Source organism: Siphateles boraxobius, unplaced genomic scaffold (genome assembly GCF_051911475.1).
Source record: "Siphateles boraxobius isolate OS27281-9 unplaced genomic scaffold, OSU_SipBor_1 124, whole genome shotgun sequence".
In the NCBI taxonomy this organism is placed as follows: Eukaryota; Metazoa; Chordata; class Actinopteri; order Cypriniformes; family Leuciscidae; genus Siphateles; species Siphateles boraxobius.
In genome coordinates, this window is record NW_027508727.1 from 147,501 (window position 1) to 172,500 (window position 25,000).

The 25,000-nt window shown below is 47.0% G+C and overlaps 1 protein-coding gene across 5 annotated transcripts in view; it reads left to right on the forward strand.

Annotated features, from left to right (window-relative positions):
* Nucleotides 1–25,000, forward strand: part of homer2 (homer scaffold protein 2) — a 52,504-nt gene that overhangs the window by 4,645 nt on the left and 22,859 nt on the right. For all 5 annotated transcript variants that reach the window (XM_077224435.1, XM_077224412.1, XM_077224420.1 and 2 more), the window contains 2 exons: nucleotides 9,859–10,015; nucleotides 24,444–24,575. In XM_077224435.1, coding sequence (XP_077080550.1) covers nucleotides 9,859–10,015; nucleotides 24,444–24,575 — 289 coding nt within the window. The remainder of the gene's footprint in view (nucleotides 1–9,858; nucleotides 10,016–24,443; nucleotides 24,576–25,000) is intronic.

Genomic DNA, 25,000 nt, shown 5'->3' on the forward strand with positions numbered 1-25,000 from the left:
AGTGAATTAATTTTCCTTCGTGTCGCGCGCTCGAGACATTTCACGCGCTTCGTATATTCGAAGTGGCTTTATTTCAGTTTCTGGATCCTTCGGTGGTTGAAGGAGTGTGTGTGGATAGTGTGTTTTGTGTGTGGATAGTGTGTTTTGTGTGTGGATAGTGTGTTTTGTGTGTGGATAGTGTGTGTTGTGTTTAGTGTTTGAACAGCAGGTGATTTTTGGCTTGTATTTGCGCGTGCATTCCGCAGCTCGCGCACAGAGAAACCTTCATGCTGTCAGAAGATGAGAAAAGATTGAACTATAGCAAACATGTATCAGTATAAATATGAATATTAAATATGATTGATTTCTGACAGCTGAAGCTGCTGTCACTCTGAGTGCGCGTGCCCGTGCGCGTGACTGCCAGTGTCTTAAGAAGCTGTAGGACCAGTTTATGCGGTCCATTGAGTTTCAATCACAAAACACCGAGAAACAAGATCAAAACTGCAATCTAATTATTACATCATAGAAAAAGACAAAGTTAGTGGCTTTAGAGTGACACTTTTCAACCACTATATTACAGTGTAAATATGTTTTAGTGCTTGTGCAGATTGGCTCTTCTCAGTCTGACCTCACTGGACACTTTAATCCAGATTAATAAAGGTTTGCTCATTGTTCCTGTTTTTCCATTCCGCAGTGTGTGTGTATTTGAGTGATGTTGATCGATTATGGCTCAGTTTCAGCTGGAGGCTTTCAGTGACGCCAGAGTTATAGATTAACCTCGTTCTCCATATTAACCTGGTATAGTGTCAGTCGCTGCTGTCTGGGAAGATATACACTGATAAACTGAAGACTGAAGTAAACCACTGGAGTCTGTGGTGGAACGAGGGGCTACACACACACACACACACACACACACACACACACACACACACACACACACACACACACACACACACACTGGAGAGGCTGTTCAGTCCCAGTGTCAGAGAGACCAGACCGTCGCTGATCTCCAGTTACAGGAACGGAACGAGTTTATTGACACTGATCTGACACTGTCAAGCTGCTGACTGTGTGTGTGTGTGTGTGTGTGTGTGTGTGTGTGTGTGTGTGTGTGTGAGTGAGAGAGACTGTGAGAGAGTGTGTGAGAGACAGAGAGAGTGTTTGTGTGTGTGAGAGACTCTGATAGATTGTGTGAGTGTGTGTGTGTGTGTGTGTGTGTGTGTGAGTGAGAGAGACTGTGAGAGAGTGTGTGAGAGACAGAGAGAGTGTTTGTGTGTGAGAGACTCTGATAGATTGTGTGAGTGTGTGTGTGTGTGTTTGTTTGTGTGTGAGAGAGACTGTGAGTGTTTGAGTGTGTGAGAGTGTTTGAGTGTGAGTGTGTGTGAGAGAGAGAGACTGTGATAGATTGTGTGTGTGAGAGAGAGAGACTGTGATAGATTGTGTGTGTGTGTGTGTGTGTGAGAGAGAGACTGTGATTGTGTGTGTGTGTGTGTGTGTGTGTGAGAGAGACTGTGAGTGTTTGTGTGTGTTTGTGAGTGTGTGAGAGTGAGTGTGAGAGTGTTTGAGTGTGAGTGTGTGAGAGTGTTTGAGTGTGAGTGTGTGTGTGAGAGAGACTGTGATAGATTGTGTGTGTGTGTGAGAGAGAGAGACTGTCATAGATTGTGTGTGTGTGTGTGTGTGTGTGAGAGAGACTGTGATAGATTGTGTGTGTGTGTGTGTGAGAGAGAGACTGTGAGAGTTAAAGGAACGGAACGAGTTTGACACTGATCTGACACTGTCAAGCTACTGACTGTGTTTGTGTGTGTGTGAGAGAGAGTGTGTTCGTGAGTGTGTGTGTGTGTGTGTGAGAAACTGAGCGAGAGTGTGTGTGTGTGTGTGAGAGATCAGACTCCACACACTGCTTAACGGCTGGTAAATGACGCTGGGATCCACTGGGATTGAGCTCGTCTCCAGATGGTGTTGGTCATGGCCATCTGTGCTGCACTGGGAGCCACAGGAGTGCCCTAAACCAGTGACATTACCATCAGCTGTTTCTCTCAGTGTCTGAAACGCTCGAAAGTCTCTCTAAGCCCCGCCTCTCTGAGAGCTGCTCTGCTGTGATTGGTCAGAAAGCAAACGCTCATTATCATATCTGAATCTCAGCTCTTGATCACAGTGATACGAACAGTAACGATGGGGTGTGTTTTACCGTATCAATCTCAGAAAACAGCGTCTTCTCGACACGAACAACACGAACCAAACTCTTCCAGTCTCAGATACACTACAGTGTTTGAGGGCGGAGCTAAGAGACGCTGCTCAGCCAATCAACACCACAGACTGGCATTATGCTAATTAGTCACAAACCTACAGGATCAGCAGGAAGTGAGACTGAATTACTGATGACTCGTTTCAAGACAGTAACTTATGTTTTACACTTTGATCTTTAAAACTTTGCAGACTTTTTACATTCACAAACATGAAGATCATATTTGGAAAAGCATAAACGGCCACTTTAAAGACCGTGAAAGTTGGAATAGTGGAAGAGCTAATGCTCTGAGCTTGTTATTAAAATGTGGTGAGACGTGTAACTGCTGTAAATGCTTGTTAAAAGATCATATATTTGTGGAGTAAACGCCGGTTATTCGGAGTCGGGTATAAAAGGTATTAGAGGTTCAGCCAAACATCATGATTCTGTCCTCAATGGACTCGTGGTGTTCGGTTCTCCATGTTCTTCACTGTTGCTCTTTTGTGCTCCACAGCAGAGAGTCAAGAAGAGAGTAAATGATGACAGAATTATTATTTGTGATTAAACAATCCCTTTAATATTCACCATACTAACCAAACTGTGTTGTGTTTGAAGTGACTCTTGTAGTGACGTTAAGCTTCAGGAAAGTGTCACAGTTGTCCAGCGATGTTGAGTTTAACCTCCTGACTAGGGCTGGGCGATATGGCTGAAAACTGTATCACGATATAAATGTTTCATATCGGTCGATATCGATAATTATTGATATTTTTATGACCTATTTAAAGGACCAGGAGACAAATATATTAGACTACATTTAAAAAATATATATTTTAAATTTATCGGCGCGGTTAAGTTGTGGCGCGGTGCTGCGCTTCTTGTCCGGTGTATAACGTGTGCAAGTGCAACCCCCTTTACATGACCGGCTGTGAGCGTGTCACCCAGTACGTTGCTAGGTTACTAGGGGTGTAACGATACACAAAATTGACGGTTCGGTTTTCCCACGGTTTTGACGTCTCGGTTCGATTCGGTTCGGTTTAGAAAGATAAAATTGCTTCTTTTTTTTTAAACAGTGGTTTAATGAAAAAATTGTCTTTGTCTTTAAATTAATTCAATTACAATTAAACGTTTCACAAGGATTAAAAAAAAAATCTGCTAAATCTGTAAACTATATAGGCCGCACATTACTATAACATTAAAGTTTGCAGCCTAGACTTTTAACATAAATTCAGATGCTATTTACTTTTTAGATATAATAATCAACACACAACACATTGTATGAAAACATGTAAACTGAACATAAGGCAGTTTTTGCATTAACTTGTGTTTTTACTCTAATTTGTTATTGAAATATAATACCTTACACAGTTGTCATTTTCATGAAAGATATTTTAAACATACATTAAATAATCAAGATATCATTAACAAGTTAAGTTAAATAGAATTTATAGGCTAACAAGGTGCATTTATTTAGTGCAAGAGTTCATTTATAGGAACCAAAGTTGTGGACACTGAATCACTAGCCTGTTGAGGTAAATATAATGCTAGTGACAAGCTATGCAGTTTTATTGACGTCTTTCCGCTGCTGAAACACTGAGCGATTACACGAGTTATGATGCCTTTCAGTAAGTATACTTCATCTTTCAACATACCTTCAGGTGTCCATTCTGTAACTGAGGAAGAGATGATGGCGTTTACCCGCGCGCCGCGCTGCCGCTTGAAATGAGGAGCTTAGTAGGCCTACAGCGATCTGTCACGCCACAGCAAAGAGCGACAAAACGCCATTTATTGTTTGAATTTCGTGATCAAATAGACAGAATTTGAAAGATTACACCTTGCTTATTATCAAAAGTAACAAAACACTGAGCTTGTTATTTGGTGTTAATGGTGGTTAGGCTACAAAATTGAATTCGTTGTGTACTGTACACATAAGACATGAGGTCCATTGAGCCGGGCTGGGCGGGGGCGGGGAGGGGCGTGTTCGGTACGCAATAAGATTATCGTGATTCGAATCGTGTGTTCTGTATCGCGGTTTTTCGGTTCGGTTCGAATATCGTTACACCCCTATAGGTTACCAGAGAGTGAGTACATTTGTTCATGCAACCAAACTTGCAACAAAACTTTCTTCCGACGAAAAAAAATAATAATTATCGAACGTTTTATCGAATGCATTTTTTATTGATATCGATTACGTGTCTATCACGATACATATCGTTATCGTTTTATCGCCCAGCCCTACTACTGACCGATGCTCATTTTAACAGGTTAAAGCCTGAAGTAATCCATCCTCAAAATACCCATTTAACGGACCATACACAAGCTGTGTGACATAATACGTGTAGATGCTTGTAGCTAGTTTGAGGATTAGAGGGTTAACCTGATTAGTAATCGGACCTGATCACGTTTCTGTCTGTCTGTTTTCAGTCGCTGTGTAAATGTGAGTAACGGTGTGTTACGGTGTCGGTTCGTGATGTCAGAGACATGGAGATCTAAACGCCGAGATCTGATTGGTTGATGAGTCTCCTGTCATGCATGTTTTCTTGTTTCTGCTCATGAGTGTTGGAGCAGTTTGACCTGCTGGAATTTGTGTGTCCGTCACAGCTCCGCCCACTCACACCGTCTGCTCCAATTAGAGAGCAACTCAGTGCTGTCAGAGGTCAGGTGTGGCTCCTGTGTGTGTGTGTGTGTGTGTGTGTGTGTGTGTGCAGGTAGAACCGCATTCCTGCCGCGCCTCATTCCTACTCTGAGATTCAGGGAATGTTCTGTTCTAGATGCTTTGATGTGTGAGATTTACAAACAGCTGTGAATCACACGTGCCTCGTCACTGTCAGGTTATTTTCGAGAGTGTCAGGTTATTTTCGAGAGTGTCACTGCTTATCTAGTGAAGCGTCTTCCTCTGCGTGTTCCTCCGGGTGTTCCTCTGCGTGTTCCTCTGCGTGTTCCTCTGCGTGTTCCTCTGCGTGTTCCTCTGCGTGTTCCTCTGCGTGTTCCTCTGCGTGTTCCTCCGGGTGTTCCTCTGCGTGTTCCTCTGCGTGTTCCTCTGCGTGTTCCTCTGCGTGTTCCTCTGCGTGTTCCTCTGCGTGTTCCTCTGCGTGTTCCTCTGCGTGTTCCTCTGCGTCTTCCTCTGCGTGTTCCTCTGCGTGTTCCTCTGCGTGTTCCTCCGGGTGTTCCTCTGCGTGTTCCTCTGCGTGTTCCTCTGCGTGTTCCTCTGCGTGTTCCTCTGCGTGTTCCTCTGGGTGTTCCTCTGCGTGTTACTCTGGGTGTTCCTCTGCGTGTTACTCTGCGTGTTCCTCTGCGTGTTCCTCTGCGTGTTCCTCCGGGGGTTCCTCCGGGTGTTCCTCTGCGTGTTCCTCCGGGTGTTCCTCCGGGTGTTCCTCTGCGTGTTCCTCCGGGTGTTCCTCCGGGTGTTCCTCCGGGTGTTCCTCCGGGTGTTCCTCTGCGTGTTCCTCTGCGTCTTCCTCTGCGTGTTCCTCTGCGTGTTCCTCCGGGTGTTCCTCCGGGTGTTCCTCCGGGTGTTCCTCCGGGTGTTCCTCTGCGTGTTCCTCTGCGTGTTCCTCCGGGTGTTCCTCCGGGTGTTCCTCCGCGTGTTCCTCTGCGTGTTCCTCTGCGTGTTCCTCTGCGTGTTCCTCTGCGTGTTCCTCTGGGTGTTCCTCTGGGTGTTCCTCTGGGTGTTCCTCTGCGTGTTCCTCTGGGTGTTCCTCTGCGTGTTACTCTGCGTGTTACTCTGCGTGTTCCTCTGCGTGTTCCTCCGGGTGTTCCTCTGCGTGTTCCTCTGCGTGTTCCTCTGCGTGTTCCTCTGCGTGTTCCTCTGCGGGTTCCTCTGCGTGTTCCTCTGCGTGGTCCTCTGCGTGTTCCTCTGTGTGTTCCTCTGCGTGTTCCTCTGCGTGTTCCTCCGGGTGTTCCTCCGGGTGTTCCTCCGGGTGTTCCTCCGGGTGTTCCTCCGCGTGTTCCTCTGCGTGTTCCTCTGCGGTGCGTGTTCCTCCGGGTGTTCCTCTGCGTAGTCCTCTGCGTGTTCCTCTGCGTGTTCCTCTGCGGGTTCCTCTGCGTGTTCCTCTGGGTGTTCCTCTGCGTGTTCCTCTGCGTGTTCCTCTGGGTGTTCCTCTGCGTGTTCCTCTGGGTGTTCCTCTGCGTGTTCCTCTGGGTGTTCCTCTGCGTGTTCCTCTGGGTGTTCCTCTGCGTGTTACTCTGGGTGTTACTCTGCGTGTTACTCTGCGTGTTCCTCCGGGTGTTCCTCTGCGTGTTCCTCTGCGTGTTCCTCCGGGTGTTCCTCTGCGTCTTCCTCTGGGTGTTCCTCTGCGTGTTCCTCTGCGTGTTCCTCTGCGTGTTCCTCTGGGTGTTCCTCTGCGTGTTCCTCTGGGTGTTCCTCTGCGTGTTCCTCTGGGGTGTTCCTCTGCGTGTTCCTCTGCGTGTTCCTCTGCGTGTTCCTCTGCGTGTTCCTCCGGGTGTTCCTCTGCGTGTTCCTCTGCGTGTTCCTCCGGGTGTTCCTCCGGGTGTTCCTCCGGGTGTTCCTCTGCGTGTTCCTCTGCGTGTTCCTCTGCGTGTTCCTCTGCGTGTTCCTCTGCGTGTTCCTCTGGGTGTTCCTCTGCGTGTTCCTCTGGGTGTTCCTCTGGGTGTTCCTCTGGGTGTTCCTCTGCGTGTTCCTCTGCGTGTTCCTCTGCGTGTTCCTCTGCGTGTTCCTCTGCGTGTTCCTCCGGGTGTTCCTCTGCGTGTTCCTCTGGGTGTTCCTCTGGGTGTTCCTCTGCGTGTTACTCTGGGTGTTACTCTGGGTGTTCCTCTGCGTGTTCCTCTGCGTGTTCCTCTGCGTGTGCCTCCGGGTGTTCCTCCGCGTGTTCCTCCGGTTGTTCCTCCGGGTGTTCCTCTGCCTGTTCCTCCGTGTGTTCCTCTGCGTGTTCCTCTGCGTGTTCCTCTGCGTGTTCCTCTGGGTGTTCCTCTGGGTGTTCCTCTGCGTGTTACTCTGCGTGTTCCTCTGCGTGTTCCTCCGGGTGTTCCTCCGGGTGTTCCTTTGCGTGTTCCTTTGCGTGTTCCTCTGCGTGTTCCTCTGCGTGTTCCTCTGCGTGTTCCTCCGGGTGTTCCTCCGGGTGTTCCTCCGGGTGTTCCTCCGCGTGTTCCTCCGCGTGTTCCTCCGCGTGTTCCTCCGCGTGTTCCTCCGCGTGTTCCTCCGCGTGTTCCTCCGCGTGTTCCTTTGCGTGTTCCTCTGCGTGTTCCTCTGCGTGTTCCTCTGCGTGTTCCTCCGGGTGTTCCTCCGCGTGTTCCTCCGCGTGTTCCTCCGCGTGTTCCTCCGCGTGTTCCTCCGCGTGTTCCTCCGCGTGTTCCTCTGCGTGTTCCTCCGGGTGTTCCTCTGCGTGTTCCTCCGGGTGTTCCTCCGGGTGTTCCTCCGGGTGTTCCTCCGGGTGTTCCTCCGCGTGTTCCTCCGCGTGTTCCTCCGCGTGTTCCTCTGCGTGTTCCTCTGCGTGTTCCTCTGCGTGTTCTTCTGGGTGTTCCTCTGCGTGTTCCTCTGCGTGTTCCTCTGCGTGTTCCTCTGCGTGTTCCTCTGCGTGTTCCTCTGCGTGTTCCTCCGCGTGTTCCTCCGCGTGTTCCTCCGCGTGTTCCTCTGCGTGTTCCTCTGCGTGTTCCTCTGCGTGTTCCTCTGCGTGTTCTTCTGGGTGTTCCTCTGCGTGTTCCTCTGCGTGTTCCTCTGCGTGTTCCTCTGCGTGTTCCTCTGCGTGTTCCTCCGGGTGTTCCTCCGCGTGTTCCTCCGCGTGTTCCTCTGCGGGTTCCTCTGCGGGTTCCTCTGCGGGTTCCTCTGCGTGTTCTTCTGGCTGTTCCTCTGCGTGTTCTTCTGGCTGTTCTTCTGGGCGTTCCTCTGCGTGTTCCTCTGCGTGTTCCTCTGCGTGTTCCTCTGCGTGTTCCTCTGCGTGTTCCTCTGCGTGTTCCTCCGGGTGTACCTCTGCGTGTTCCTCTGCGTGTTCCTCTGCGTGTTCCTCTGCGTGTTCCTCTGCGTGTTCCTCTGCGTGTTCCTCTGCGTCTTCCTCTGCGTGTTCCTCTGGGTGTTCCTCTGCGTGTTCCTCTGGGTGTTCCTCTGCGTGTTCCTCTGGGTGTTCCTCTGCGTGTTACTCTGGGTGTTCCTCTGCGTGTTACTCTGCGTGTTACTCTGCGTGTTCCTCTGCGTGTTCCTCCGGGTGTTCCTCCGGGTGTTCCCCTGCGTGTTCCTCTGCGTGTTCCTTTGCGTGTTCCTCTGCGTGTTCCTCCGGGTGTTCTTCTGCGTGTTCCTCTGCGTGTTCCTCTGGGTGTTCCTCTGCGTGTTCCTCCGGGTGTTCCCCTGCGTGTTCCTCTGCGTGTTCCTTTGCGTGTTCCTCTGCGTGTTCCTCTGGGTGTTCCTCTGCGTGTTCCTCTGGGTGTTCCTCTGGGTGTTCCTTTGGGTGTTCCTTTGGGTGTTCCTCTGCGTGTTCCTCTGCGTGTTCCTCTGCGTGTTAATCTGGGTGTTCCTCTGCGTGTTACTCTGCGTGTTCCTCTGCGTGTTACTCTGCGTGTTACTCTGCGTGTTCCTCTGCGTGTTCCTCCGGGTGTTCCTCCGGGTGTTCGTCCGGGTGTTCCTCTGCGTGTTCCTCTGCGTGTTCCTCTGCGTGTTCCTTTGCGTGTTCCTCTGCGTGTTCCTCCGGGTGTTCCTCTGCGTGTTCCTCTGCGTGTTCCTCTGCGTGTTCCTCTGGGTGTTCCTCTGGGTGTTCCTCTGCGTGTTCCTTTGGGTGTTCCTCTGCGTGTTACTCTGGGTGTTCCTCTGCGTGTTACTCTGCGTGTTCCTCTGCGTGTTCCTCCGGGTGTTCGTCCGGGTGTTCCTCTGCGTGTTCCTCTGCGTGTTCCTCTGCGTGTTCCTTTGCGTGTTCCTCTGCGTGTTCCTCCGGGTGTTCCTCTGCGTGTTCCTCTGCGTGTTCCTCTGCGTGTTCCTCTGCGTGTTCCTCCGCGTGTTCCTCTGCGTGTTCCTCTGCGTGTTCCTCTGCGTGTTCCTTTGCGTGTTCCTCTGCGTGTTCCTCCGGGTGTTCCTCCGGGTGTTCCTCTGCGTCTTCCTCTGCGTGTTCCTCCGCGTGTTCCTCCGCGTGTTCCTCCGCGTGTTCCTCCGGGTGTTCCTCCGGGTGTTCCTCCGCGTGTTCCTCTGCGTGTTCCTCTGCGTGTTCCTCCGCGTGTTCCTCCGCGTGTTCCTCCGCGTGTTCCTCTGCGTGTTCCTCCGGGTGTTCCTCCGGGTGTTCCTCCGGGTGTTCCTCCGCGTGTTCCTCTGCATGTTCCTCCGCGTGTTCCTCCGCGTGTTCCTCCGGGTGTTCCTCCGGGTGTTCCTCCGGGTGTTCCTCTGCGTGTTCCTCTGCGTGTTCCTCTGCGTGTTCCTCTGCGTGTTCCTCTGCGTGTTCCTCTGGGTGTTCCTCTGGGTGTTCCTCTGGATGTTCCTCTGCGTGTTCCTCTGCGTGTTCCTCTGCGTGTTCCTCTGCGTTCTGTCTAACACTGTCTAAACCAATCAGATCTCAGGATCCACCCCTAATACCGCAATAACCAATCAGAAAAGAAGAGAAATTGTGTGGTTTATTCTCATGTGAATGCAAAATGTAAAATATTTGAACAATCATGAAGAAAAACTGATGAATCGGAAGTAGATGATATTGATTGAAGTGTGTGTGTGTTTGTGTTTCCCGCAGGGAGCAGCCGATCTTCACCACCAGAGCTCATGTCTTCCAGATCGATCCCTCGACGAAGAAGAACTGGGTTCCCGGCAGCAAACAAGCCGTTACTGTCTCATACTTCTATGACAGCACACGCAACAGCTACCGCATCATCAGCGTGGACGGGACAAAGGTCAGACAGACGTGTGTGTGTGTGTGTGTGTGTGTGTGTGTGTGTGTTTGATCGAGTCAGTGTATATGAGTGCTCACACACACTCTGAGGGTCTTCCTCTCGGTTCATGTTGCCATGGAGATTTGGATCAGTCCCTCAGTATGGAGGTGGTAGTGATGATGTCACACCTGCTGAGAGTCACACACACACACACACACACACCTGCTGCCGTCACTCTGAAGGCAGATAGATGAGGACACACACACTCACATTCACATTACTGTGTTATTACCAGACACACACACACACCTGCTTCTGTCACTCTCTGATAGCACACACACACACACACGGGTTAAACGGCTGACTGAACACACATGTGTTACTCTGATCAGCTTCAAGAGTCACACATAATCAGTGAGTGTGAAACAGAAGAAACAAGGTCAAATGCACAGATTAAAGTGGTGTTTGTGTGTTTGTGAGAGAGAGAGAGAGAGTGTTTGTGTGTGAGTGGTCATGTTTAGCTGTACTTGTGACCAAATGTCCCCACAATGGTAGTAAAACTTGAGATTCCCTACTTTGTTAGACTTTTGCTGGCCCTCACAATTGATTAATAAAAACAATAAAATCTGTTGTTGTTTTTTTAAATGTAAAAACAAAGTTTTATGTCATGGGCAGGTGAAGGGGTTGGGTTAGTGTGTGTGTGAGATGGGCAGGTTTAGGCGTCGGGTTAGTCTAAGGAGACAGAATATACATTTTGTAAACTATAAAAACCATTACGTCTATGTAAAGCACTCACAAAGAGAGTGAGTGAGTCAAGTCATCTTCATTTATAAAGCACTTTTAACAGTATGGATTGTTTCAAAGCAGCTTTACAGTGATAATAGAAATTAACGTAACAGATTGTTTAGGCTTTACCACAGCTCTAGGATAAAGTAAAGGGAAGGAGGCCTTCACAGGGGAGAGACTAGTGACACTTAAGGGATGCGTTGTCGTCGTGTCCAGGCGCAGGTCCTTCATCAGATCCTGATACAGCCTGGATCCGGCGGACTGTGGTAAACCTCAGGATAAACAGAGAGACTAATATTAGCGTAGACGCCATCATTCTTATAATGTACCAAGTATATCAGGATTTATGGGAAGTGTTCCCGGTTAGTAATTTATGTTGCCTAACATTGAATTATAGAAGTCTATAATGTGTTGTGTGTATGCTAAGCCAAAGAGATGCGTTTTTAGTCTAGATTTGAACTGACAGACTGTGTCTGCTTCCCGGACAATGTTAGGAAGATTGTTCCAGAGTTTTGGTGCTAAATAGCAGTCGATTTAGATATTCTAGGTATTATCAACTGGCCGGAGTTTTGAGTTCAATAGACGTGAAGGACTATAATTCGTTAAGAGCTCGCTCAAGTACTGGGGAGCTAAACCATTTAGTGCTTTGTAAGTAATCAGCAATATTTTAAAATTTATACAATTTTAATAGGGAGTGTTGATAATGTGTTTTTTTTTCCAATGCAGTGTTGACAGAACCGGGCTAATATGGTCATACTTCCTGGTTCTGGTAAGAACTCTAGCGGCTGCGTTTTGGACCAACTGTAGTTTGTTTATTAAGCGTGCAGGGCAACCACCCAGTAGAGCATTACAATAATCTAACCTTGATGTCAGGAACCCATGAATTACTTGTTCTGCATTTTTCATTGAGAGCATATGACGTAATTTAGATATATTTTTAAGATGAAAAATGCGGTTCTCTTACGAGGTTCTCTCGTATTGCGTAAGTTTTGCTTACGCTACGGGAAAGATTCATCTTCTCGAGATACTGAAGCCAAAAAAAATCCTTAATTTTGTATTCATTGTCAACGCAGTGCAGCAGCTAGCAGACCTAGACCAGGCCATCTCGCGTGCTCTTTGGCTGCCCTGCGGGCAACTGCTGCAGCCTACAACTGAGCCCGGCGTGAGGTCACGCCCAATGCAGGGCGCCCGCGCCTTCATAGCGTCACAGCCCGCCAGAATGGGCGTGGCTTAGCGTATAAAAGTAGGGGCTGTAGGCTGACTTACCTGATTTTTCGTCTCTTCAGCGAGCTCTTCGCATCGCTGGATCTGAGAGAAGCCACCGCCGCTGTCGAACAGCGAACAGCCAGCTTAGGACCTGGGCCTGGAACAAGCAGAGCTCGGCCTCACGTCCCTGAGACCCTGCGGGCTCGACTCGAGGCCTTCAACACCGCAGCAGTCACTCCGCCCTCTGTGGGACCGCGCAGGAAGAAGCGCCGTTCCCCGAGACAGCCGGAACCTGTGGCCACAGCTCGCCGTAGAACCTCCCTCGAGCCTCGCTTTTGCCTTCCCCGCCTCTCCTCACCGACGCGCAGCTGCCGCTTACGAGCCTCACTGCCTTCGCATCAGAGGATGAGGCCGAGGAACACGCCACGAAAGACTGCTGCTCCATCCTGGCATCGGACAGCGAGGAATGGTCGCTTCATTCCGCCACCTCGTCGATCCAGGAATCTACCCGTACCCGCACTGGAGCTGATGCGGAACTGATGCGCCTGCTGACACAGGCTGTTGACCGTCTCGGGCTCGAGTGGTCGCTGCCAAAGGAACCCGCGCCGAACAGGCTCGATGGTTGTTTTCTTCAGAGTCGCTGCCGCGCAGCTTCTGCAACTAGGCCCGCTCCATTCCTGCCGGAACTTCATTCAGAGCTGACGAAGTCGTGGAATACACCCTTCGGTCACAGGCCTCCGAGTCGCTCTCCCAAGTGGACAGCGCCGCCGAGAAAGGGTACACGCTATTCCCCCTGTGGAAGAGGCGGTCGCAGTGCACCTTCTCCCTGCCCTCTGCGAGATGGCGGTCACGGTCAGCCCCCCGTCTAAAGCCTGCAGAGCCACGTCCGCCTTGGTCGGCCGCGCTTATGCCGCCTTCGGCCAGGCCGCGTCTGCTCTTCACCCAATGGCTGTGCTACAGATCCTGCAAGCCGACCTCCTCCGTGAATGGGATAAGAAGAGCCGGGATCCAGCTGCAGTTAAGGACCTGAGAAGTGCGACGGATCTCTCTCTCTCCGCGCCACCAAAGCTGCAGCCCAAGCCATTGGACGAATCATGGCCATATCATCATATGAGGGAAACTCAGCGAGCCACCTTCCTGAACACCTTACTGGTCTCTTCGGCCCAGCGGTGAACGGGATCGTTGACCTCTTCTCTGAGGTGCAGAAGACCACGCAGGCCATGAACCTCTTCCTGCCGCGACGCACGAGTTCCGCCACAGGCCGCTCTCGCGAGAGACAAAGCTCCTGATCCTGATCGATTGCTCCTGTCTGCCTAGCTGCCTGCTGTGTTTTGTTTGCTTCGAGGCTGTAAGCTCCGTCTAAGCCTTGTATTAGCTTTGTATTTCTTTCTGTTTTGAACCATCATTTACTACCATTTCTAATTGTTTATACTACTAAATACAGCTTCGACAACATCTCAGATTAACCTGACATTGCTAGCTTCCGTTATTGTTAGCACAACACGTTAGTAACTCGCTAGCCTGTTAACGTGCCACCCGTGTGCTCAGTTATTTATTTGTTTTTCTCTTGTGCGCCCGCGCCTCTTCATAAAAAGCCCAGGTGAGTAAGAATCAGTCAACAAACACGGTGAGTAATGTCTTGTCCTGTTATTGTCACCTGCACTTCATGTTACATGTTTAGCATAGCCTTCCCCGTCGGCAATATAGGGTTTATATGTGATAAATGCTAGGAAACAGTCAGGCTGACGGAGAAGATTTCAGAATTAGAAACACGCATCCAAACTTTAATTGAGGATAGTAAGTGTGCTAGAGCTTTAGATACTATTTTGGATGCGCCTTGCATAGTGAACTCTTTACATGATTCGGTTCCGGCTGAATTATTGCCTGTGCAGCCAGGCAGATGGGTGACAGTGAGGGATCGCTCTAGTCACAGATCAAAAAACCACTCCTCCGTTCCGATTACCACAACAAATCGATTTGCCCCACTCAGTGAAACACCCACTGAGAATTCTTTTGATTGTGCCCTGGTAATTGGCAATTCTATCACACGGAACGTGAAAATAGGGACACCATTCAACATAGTCACATGTTTGCCGGGAGCCAGAGCGCCTGACATCAAAGCAAATTTAAAAGTGCTGGCTAATGCTAATCGTAAATTTTCTAAGATTGTTATTCACATCGGCACTAATGATGTTCGACTCCGCCAGTCGTAGATCACCAAAATTAATATTAAAGAGGTGTTTGAACTCTTAAGTACGATGTCAGGCACTGTAATTTGCTCTGGCCCCCTTCATGTTCGAAGGAGTGATGAGATAGTTAGCAGATTGTCATCACTCAATGGCTGGCTGTCTAAGTGGTGTCCGTAAAATAATATAGAAGTCATAGACAATTTTAAAAGTTTTTGGGGCAGACCTGACCTGTTGAAAAGAGATGGTATTCATCCCACCTGGGATGGTGCTGCTCTTCTCTCTAGTAATTTGGCTCATAGTCTTAGAGACAAAACATGACAATCTGGGGCTCAGGTCAAGAAGCAGACAAACTGGCTAAACCGACCGTCTGCTAGCGGCCTTGCGTCACCAAGGTCAGATAAATCCCATCACTTAGAGATTCTTTCACCTAGATATCATCATATAGAGACGGTGTCTGTTCCCCGAATTTGGAAATCCAAAAAACATCCAAACCGATCTAAGGTTAAAAATGTAATTGATATTCAACAAATAAAAAATAGATATAATACAGATGAGCAAACGATAAAGCTTGGGTTGCTGAATATTCGATCCCTTACTTCAAAAGCGCTCATAGTTAATGATATGATTTCAGATTATAACCTAGATGTGCTGTGTATGACAGAAACCTGGCTAAAACCAGACGATTACATTACTTTAAATGAGTCCACCCCCCATGATTACTGTTATTAACATGAACCTCGCCTGAAAGGCAAAGGGGGAGGTGTTGCTGTAATTTATAGTAATATTTTCAAAACCACAAAATCTAGTTTTAAATATACTTCTTTTGAAGTATTGGTACTTAATGTAAAAATATATAATGTAAACGATAAATCAAGTTTGAGAATTCTGCTGGCAACTGTATACAGGCCACCAGGGCACCATACAGATTTTATCAAAGAATTTGCTGACTTTCTATCAGAATTAGTATTGACTGCAGATAAAGACCTAATTGTTGGTGATTTTAATATACATGTAGTTAATGGAAAAGATGCAATGGGATTGGCATTTAAAGACATTCTTAACTCTATTGGAGTTAGACAACACGTGTCCGGACCTACTCATTGTCGTAATCATACTCTAGATCTAATATTATCACATGGAATCAATGTTGATGCTGTTGAAATCCTGCAGCAGAGCGACGACATCTCAGATCATTATCTAGTCTCATGTAAATTACATTTAGCCAAGGCTGCAAAGCCGACTCCGTGTTACAAGTATGTTAGACCTATCACTTCTGCCACTAAAGATTGCTTTATCAATAATCTTCCTAATCAGTTTCATTGTCTCAGCATCTCAGATAGCTTAGAAGAACTTGATATTGCAACAGAAACTTTTAACTCTCTCTTTTCCAGCACTTTAGACACAGTTGCTCCGTTGCGCTTAAAGAAGATTAAAGAAAATAGTCCAACGCCGTGGTACAACGAGCACACCCGGGCCCTTAAGAGAGCAGCCAGAAAAATGGAGCGCAACTGGAAGAAAACAAAACTAAAGGTATTTCAGATTTCATGAAAGGAGAGCTCGATTGCTTACAGAGAGGCTTTAAAAGCTGCTAGATCTGCTTATTTTTCAACCCTATTAGAAGAAAATAAACATAATCCAAGGTATTTATTTGAAAAAGTGGCTACACTAACGAAAAAGAAAGCTTCAAGCCCAGAAGTTTCCAAGAAACACAGCAGTAATGACTTTATGAACTTCTTCACTTATAAGATTGATAATATTAGGGACAAAATTATAACTATGCAACCGTCTACTACAGCATCGCATCAGGGAGTGCATTATAGTCTCCCTGAGGTAAAATTTGATTCATTTGTTGCCATAGGAGAGGAAGAATTTTGCAAACTCGTTAATTCATCTAAATCGACAACATGTTGTTAGACCCTATACCGACTAAACTACTGAAAGAGATGCTTCTAGAAGTCATAGATCCTCTTCTTAACATCATTAATTCATCTTTGTCTCTAGGATACGTACCAAAACCCTTTAAGCTGGCTATGATTAAACCGCTTGTTAAAAATACGCAACTTGATCCTACAGAATTAGTCAATTACAGGCCGATCTCAAATCTACCTTTTCTGTCAAAGATACTAGAAAAAGTAGATTTCTAGTATGACTATGTTCCTTTCATGAAAGAAATGATATCTGCGAGGATTTCCAGTCAGGATTTAGACCACACCATAGCACTGAGACAGCTCTCATTAGAGTCACAAATGATTTGCTCTTATCATCCGATCGTGGTTGTATCTCTCTATTAGTGTTACTTGATCTTAGTGCTGCATTTGACACCTTTGACCACAACATTCTCTTAAATAGACTAGAAAACTATGTTGGCATTAGTGGAATTGCATTAGCATGGTTTAAATCATATTTATCTGACCGCTATCAGTTTGTAGCAGTAAATGAAGAGATGTCTTATCGATCACAAGTTCAGTATGGCGTACCACAAGGCTCAGTACTAGGACCGCTGCTGTTCACTCTGTACATGCTACCTTTAGGAGATATCATTAGGAAACATGGAATTAGCTTTCACTGTTATGCTGATGACACTCAGCTCTATATTTCTTCCAAACCTAACGAAACTCACCAATTCACAAAATTATCGGAATGTATAGTTGATATCAAAAATTGGATGACTAGTAATTTCCTACTACTAAATTCTGAAAAAACAGAGATTCTAATTATTGGAGAAAAAACTTCCACACGTAATAACCTAGAATACCGTCTAACACTTGATGCTGCTCTGTTAAGTCTTCGTCGTCAGTTAGGAACCTGGGTGTGCTCTTTGATACCAATCTTTCATTTGAAAGTCACGTGTCTAGTGTCTGTAAAACCGCATTGTTCCATCTTAAAAATATATCTAAATTACGTCATATGCTCTCATTGACAAATGCGGAACAACTAGTTCATGCGTTCATGACATCAAGGCTAGATCATTGGAATGCTCTACTGGGTGGTTGCCCTGCACGCTTAATAAACAAACTACAGCTGGTCCAAAACGCAGCCGCTAGAGTTCTTACCAGAACCAGGAAGTATGACCATATTAGCCCGGTTCTGTCAACACTGCATTGGCTCCCTATTAAACATCGTATACATTTTAAAATATTGCTGATTACTTACAAAGCACTAAATGGTTTAGCTCCCCAGTACTTGAGCGAGCTCTTAACGCATTATAGTCCTTCACGTCTATTGCGATCTCAAAACTCCGGCCAGTTGATAATACCTAGAATATATAAATCGACTGCTGGCGGTAGATCCTTTTCCTATTTAGCACCAAAACTTTGGAACAATCTTCCTAACATTGTCCGGGAAGCAGACACAGTCTGTCAGTTCAAAGCTAGACTAAAAACACATCTCTTTGAGCTAGCATTCACATAACACTCTATAGACTTCTATAATTCAATATTAGGCTGCTTAGATTAGGTCAGCCGGAACTGGGAACACTTCCCTTAAATCCTGATGTACTCGTTACATCATAAGAAGAATGGCATCTACGCTAATTTTAGTATCTTTGTTTTTCCCGAGGTTTTCCCGCAGCCTGCCGGATCCAGGCCGTTTCCAGATCTGACGAAGGACTTTCGCCTGGACCCGATGACAATGCAGTGCTGAAGTGCCAACTAGCCTCTCCCTATGGAGGATCCCTATACCACTCTACAGATAAAGCGTTGTGGAATTTTTCGGTTCGCGTACCTACCCAAAGTGATAAGATAAAATACAATTCTGCATCAAAATTTATAGACAAGACAAGTAGTTTGTTTGTGCGCAGGTTTATAATTCCTTAAAAACCATGCCTATATATTCAAACATAACTATAGAATAAATTCTTAATGCGCATGTGAACGCCATCAGCGTCTATCACAGGTTCACGTTTAAAGTCAGTTTAGAGAGAACGGTGTCGTCTTAGCGGCCCCTAATTTAATAACAAATGATCATTTAGACGGAAGTGAATCAATCAAAACTAACTTTAGCTGGAAAAAACATTTTTCAAGAACCACTATAAAACCAAACCAATCTCTGTTACCTTAAATTATATGTTTATCTCTGTAAAGCTGCTTTGAAACAATCTACATTGATAAAAGCACTATATAAATGAGGATGACTTGACTTGACAAAGCCAGCCTCCTGTGCGAACCAGCGTCCAGCACAGCCTCAGCCTTCGCAGCGACGTCAGGGCGGCCTCCCTATATCGCGCTCAGACAGCCTTCTGGCCCCCAGAGGGCCTCGGCAAAGAATTACACTGAAGTCTGAGCACGCGAAGCTCTCCTTACAGAGAGAGAGAAAAGACGCACGTGTCCCGCTACGGCCGGACCGCCGTCAAAGTTCATTTCCCTGTCAGTCACCTTCAAACAGGCTACTGCAGTGGTTCAATTAGCAGCCAACGAGCCGGTTTATTCACCCTCTCGCCTGCACACAAACGCCGTTTTCACAGCGACCCAGAGAAATCTCAAAAAGAGTATAATGTCTGGTCCGGCTCACGCCGTCAGTGTTTTAAGTGTAGTGAAAGTGCCCACGCCCCAGTGTTCACCCCTACACATAAGCACTCCAAATCCCGTCCAAATACTCTCATAAAGCGCAGAAAAGCCGCTCGAGTGTTGAATGTAAGAAATGTGTCCACAGGTCTGTGCCCACTATCTGCCCGCTCTGTTACACGATCAAAGAAGCAGGTTATGAATGTAAGTCACGTGCCCGCCAGAGAGCGCTCACGCTTGCTAACACAAACCTCCCCCCGGGCTCCGCCCGCGCGTTTAAGTGTTATCACAAAACGCAGGCCGTTAATAAAACTCTCCCCATCCATTATGATCGGGGCGTCAGATACAGTTGTAAGTCTCGTGCCCGCGCTCACGCTTACAGAAAGCTTTTCCGCCTGGTGCGCTGCTCGCGCGTCAAAAAGTGACAAAAGAATGTTCCCCATCCCTTATGATTGGGACATCTCACATAAATCAGCCGGTTACGGCTTTCAGCGAGCAGCCATTGCCCAGAATTGAGAGCGCGCGCGCCGCGCTTTCGGCTCCCGTTCAGTTTCACAAGCCCGCAAATGGCGGCGCTCTGAACCCGGAGGCCATTCGCCCCCTAGCGACTCACATAGCTGCGTGGGAAATTATCCCAGGAATTTCAGAATGGGTGCTGAGCACAATAAAGCAGGGCAATACACTCCGATTCATTCGCCGTCCCCCGCGCTTTCAAGCCCGGAACGCGACGATATTGAATGCGGAAGTAGTCAAGTCATCCTCATTTATATAGCACTTTTAACAATGTAGATTGTTTCAAAGCAGCTTTACAGAGATAAACATATAATTTAAGGTAACAGAGATTGGTTTGGTTTTATAGTGGCTCTTGAAAAATGTTTTTTCCAGCTAAAGTTAGTTTTGATTGATTCACTTCCGTCTAAATGATCATTTGTTATTAAATTAGGGGCCGCTAAGACGACACCGTTCTCTCTAAACAGACTTTAAACGTGAACCTGTGATAGACGCTGATGGCGTTCACATGCGCATTAAGAATTGATTCTATAGTTATGTGCGTTTGAGTATATGTGCGCAGGTTTGTAATTCCTTACAAACCATGCCTAAACAAACTACTTGTCTATAAATTTTGATGCAGAATTTTTTATTTTATCTTATCACTTTGGGTAGGTACGCGAACCGAAAAATTCCACAACGCTTTATCTGTAGAGTGGTATAGGGATCCTCCATAGGGAGAGGCTAGTAGCACACCTACTTCACGCAGAAATAGCAAAGCTGCTGTGCAAAGGGGCTATAGAAAAGGAAAAGGCTTCTCTGAGCGAGTCAGGCTTTTACAGACGATATTTTCTCGTACCCAAGAAGGACGGAGCCTTCAGACCTATCCTAGATCTGAGACATTTGAACAAAGTGCTTGCGAAAAGACCGTTCAAAATGCTTACGACCAGGAAAATCCTCGCGCACGTTCGCCCGAGTGACTGGTTTATTTCTGTGGATCTGAAGGATGCCTATTTTCAGATAATACCCAATCACAGGCAATTTTTGAGATTCGCCTGTGACGGTCAGGTATATCAATACACCGTCCTGCCGTTCGGCCTGTCCCTAGCACCCCGTACATTTACGAAGTGCATGGACGCGGCGCTCGCCCCCCTGAGAAGTCAGGGGCTGCGAATAATGAACTATCTGGACGATTGGCTGATATTGGCACAGTCAGAGACAGAACTGCTATCTCACAGAACAGTGCTTCTCAGTCATCTGGAAAGCTTGGGTCTCACGGTCAACTGGATCAAGAGCTCGTTACTGCCCAGCCAGTCAATTTCCTATCTAGGAATAGAACTGGACTTGGTGACCATGACGGCTCGTTTATCGACACAGCGCGCGCCGTGTTCGCCACCTAGCCGCATCTTTCCACAAGGGCAGCTTTCTCCCTTTGAAAACATTTCAAAGGATGTTGGGCTGTATGGCATCAGCTGCAGCGGTGCTTCAGCTGGGCCTACTGCGCATGCGCCCGCTCCAACGCTGGTTGAATACTCACGTGTCCCGCCGAGCCTGGCTGTCTGGCGGCCAGAAAATCAGAGTGACTCAGACCTGCATAGCGGCTCTGCAGCCCTGGTTACTGGCCGACTGGTACCAGCAGGGAGTAAGGATGGGAACCATCTCTTATCGGAAAGTCATTTCGACAGACGCGTCCAACTCGGGTTGGGGCGCGCTGTTCGAGGGCAGACCGGTCTTTGGCCAGTGGTCAGACCAGGAAAAGGGTTTTCACATAAACTGTCTGGAGATGATAGCGGTCGAGAACACGCTGAAGTGTTTCCTCCCATTCATACAGGACCAGCATGTTCTTGTCCGCTCGGACAACATGTCTGTGGTATCCTATGTAAACCGTCAGGGTTTGGCCCAGCCTCCTGCTTATATCCTTTCCCTCCAGTCTCTGTTACCACAGGTGATCAAGAGAATCAGGGAAACGCGCCACTCTGTGCTCCTCATAGCCCCGCGTTGGGAGAATCAGATTCGGGACTAGCACGGCTGTCACTTACAGCTCCGTGGCCGATTCCGGTGAGGGCAGATCTCCTCTCTCAGGCTCGCGGCACGATCTGGCATCCCCATCCAGAGCCCTGGTCTCTGCATGCATGGTTGATCAACGGGTACTCGTTGCCCTGCCAAAAGGAGTGATGAACACGATCACGCAGTCTAGAGCCCCTTCCACGAGAATGGTCGGTGTTCTCCGGATGGTGCACCGACAGAGGTTTGGACCCGCGGACATGTGGGGTGGCGCATCTGCTCACCTTCCTACAAGAGCTGTTGGATAAGGGAAGGTCCCCATCCATGCTCAAAGTATACGTGGCAGCGTGCGCAGAATCGACGCACGGCCAGTCACTGGGAAAACATGAGTTGGTCATCAGCTTCCTTAGAGGAGCTAGAAGGATGAATCCGCCGCGCCCCCCGTCGGTTCCCATGTGGGATATTTCACTGGTCCTCGAGGCCCTGAAAGCTTTTCCTTTTGAACCACTAGACTCCGTGGGGTTGAAATATCTATCACTGAAAACCGTCTTTCTGATTGCACTGTCGTCAGTAAAACGTGTGGGGGACCTGCATGCGCTGTCTGTCAGGGAAGTCCAGGGAAGTCAGCCTACATCCCCTACTTTTATACGCTAAGCCACGCCCATTCTGGCGGGCTGTGACGCTATGAAGGCGCTGGCGCCCTTCATTGGGCGTGACGTCACGCCGGGCTCACTGGTAGGCTGCAGCAGTTGCCCGCAGGGTAGCCAATGAGCACGTGAGATGGCCTGCTCTAGGTCTGCTAGCTGCTGCACTGCGTTGACAATTAATACAAAATTAAGGATAATTTTTTGGCTTCAGTATTTCAAGAAGATGAATCTTTCCCGTAGCGTAAGCTAAACTTACGCAATACTCGTTCCCTCTCTAGAGAGAACCAAGGTTACGTTAGTAACCGAGTATCGTTTTACAGATACTAGTTACGTGACTTTCAAATGAAAGATTGGTATCAAAGAGCACACACACACAAACGCTCTCACACACACACACACACACACACAAACACACAGGTTCCTAACCGACAACGAGGACTTGACAGAGCAGCCATCAAGTATTAGACAGTATTCTAGGTTATTATGTGAGGACGTTTTTTTGTCCAATAATTAGAATCTCTGTATTTTCAGAATTAAGTAGTAGGAAATTACTAGTCATCCAGTTTTTTTATATCAGCTATGCATTCCGTTAATTTTGTGGATTGTTAAGTTTCGTCAGGGCGTGAGGAAATATAGAGCGGAGTATCATCAGCATAACAGTGAAAACTAATGCCATGCTTCCTAATGATATCCCCTAACGGTAGCATGTACAGAGTGAACAGCAGCGGTCCTAGTACTGAGCCTTGTGGTACACCATACTGAACTTTTGACCGATAAGGCATCTCTTCATTTACTGCTACAAACTGATAACGGTCAGATAAGTATTTAAACCGTGCTAATGCAATTCCACTAATGCCAACATAATTTTCCCATTTGACCTCTGGAAGATCTCTTTCAGTAGTTTAGTCGGTATAGGGTCTAACAAGCATGTTGTCGATTTAGATGTTTTAACAAGTATAGAAAATTCTTCCTCTCCTATAGCAATGAATGAATCAAATTTTTCTTCAGTGAGACTACACTGCACTGTCTGATGTGATACTGTAGTAGACGGTTGCATACAAGATTGATAGATTCATAAAGTCATTACTGCTGTGCTGCTTGGAAACGTCTGGGGTTGAAGCTTTATTTTTCGTTAGTTTAGCCACTGTATTAAATAAATACCTAAGGTTTTATTTATTTTCTTCTAATAGGGTTGAAAAATAAGCAGATCTAGCAGTTTTTATGGTCTTTCTGTACGCAGTCGTGCTCTCTTTCCATGAAATGAGAAATACCTCTAGTTTTGTTTTCTACCAGTTGCGCTCCATTTTTCTGGCTGCTCTCTTTAGGGCCTGTGTGTGTGCGTGTGTGCGTGTGTGTGTGTGCTCGTTGTACTACGGCGTTGGACTATTTTCTTTAATCTTCTTTAAGCGCAACGGAGCAACTGTATCTAAAGTGCTGGAAAAGAGAGAGTTAAAAGTTTCTGTTGCAATATCGAGTTCTTCTAAGCTATCTGGGATGTTGAGACGATGAAACTGATCAGGAAGATTATTAATAAAGCAATTTTTAGTGGCAGAAGTGATAGGTCTAACATACTTATAACATGGAGTCGGCTTTGCAGCCTTGGCTAAATGAAGTTTACACAAGACTAGATAATGATCTGAGATGTCGTCGCTATGCTGCAGAATTTCAACAGCATCAACATTGATTTCATGTGATAATATTAGATTAGAGTATAATTACGACAATGAGTAGGTCCTGACACGTGTTGTCTAACTCCAATAGAGTTAAGAATGTCTTTAAATGCCAATCTCAATGCATCTTTTTCATTATCTACATGTATATTAAAATCACCAACAATTACTTTATCTGCAGCCAGTACTAAATCTGATAGAAAGTCAGAAAATTCTTTGAAGTCTGTATGGTGGCCTGTATACAGTAGCCAGCACAAATCTCAAACGTGATTTATCATTTACACTAGATAGTGTTACATTAAGCACCAACGCTTCAAAAGAATTATATTTAAAACCTGACTTCTCAGTAATTCTGAAAATATTACTATAAATTACAGCAACACCTCCCCCTTTGCCTTTCAGACGAGGTTCATGTTTATAACAGTAATCATGGGGGGTGGACTCATTTAAAGTAATGTAATCGTTTGGTTTTAGCCAGGTTTCTGTCATACACAGCACATCTAGGTTATAATCTGAAATCATATCATTAACAATAAGTGCTTTTGAAGTAAGGGATCGAATATTCAATTCATAAGTGTGTGTGCGTGTGCATGTGATGATGTTTTATTAACAAAGTTCGGGAGGAGCACGTTCAGATAATTAAACCTAATTAGACACAAGTGGAGCACACTCTGTTGATCAACCCAATCAACGAGTTAAGAGGTGTATATATATACAGCAAACTTACCTTAGTTCATTGACAGTTCCAGCATCCCTCCACCACCCCATCTCCTCACTTCTTGTCCTAAATACTCTTACAACAACGGGGGGAGTACTCTCGGTTCGGGCTAAAAATTCGAAGCCCTCCCCCCGGACAGCACGCCAAATACGCATAATCTTCACTTTGTTTAATTGATGTAAGTGTGAACTCGTGAAAGTATGTGTGCTGTAATGTTTTAATGTGTTTGTTTCTTCAGGTCATCATCAACAGCACAATCACCCCCAATATGAACTTCACTAAAACCTCACAGAAGTTTGGCCAGTGGGCCGACAGTCGAGCAAACACAGTGTTTGGACTGGGATTCGCCTCCGAACAACAGCTGGCTAAGGTCTGATTATACGTCTCTCACACACACACACACACTCACACACACTCACACACACACACTCACACACACACACACACAGAGCAACGCAAACACACACAGAGCAACACACACACACTCACACACACACACTCACACACACACACACACAGAGCAACGCAAACACACACAGAGCAACACACACACACTCACATACACACACTCACACACACACACACACACACACACACACACACACACACTCACACACACACACTCACACACACACACTCACACACACACACACACACACACACACACACACACAGAGCAACACTCACACACACACACACACAGAGCAACGCAAACACACACAGAGCAACACACACACACTCACACACACACACACACTCACACACACACACACACAGAGCAACGCAAACACACAC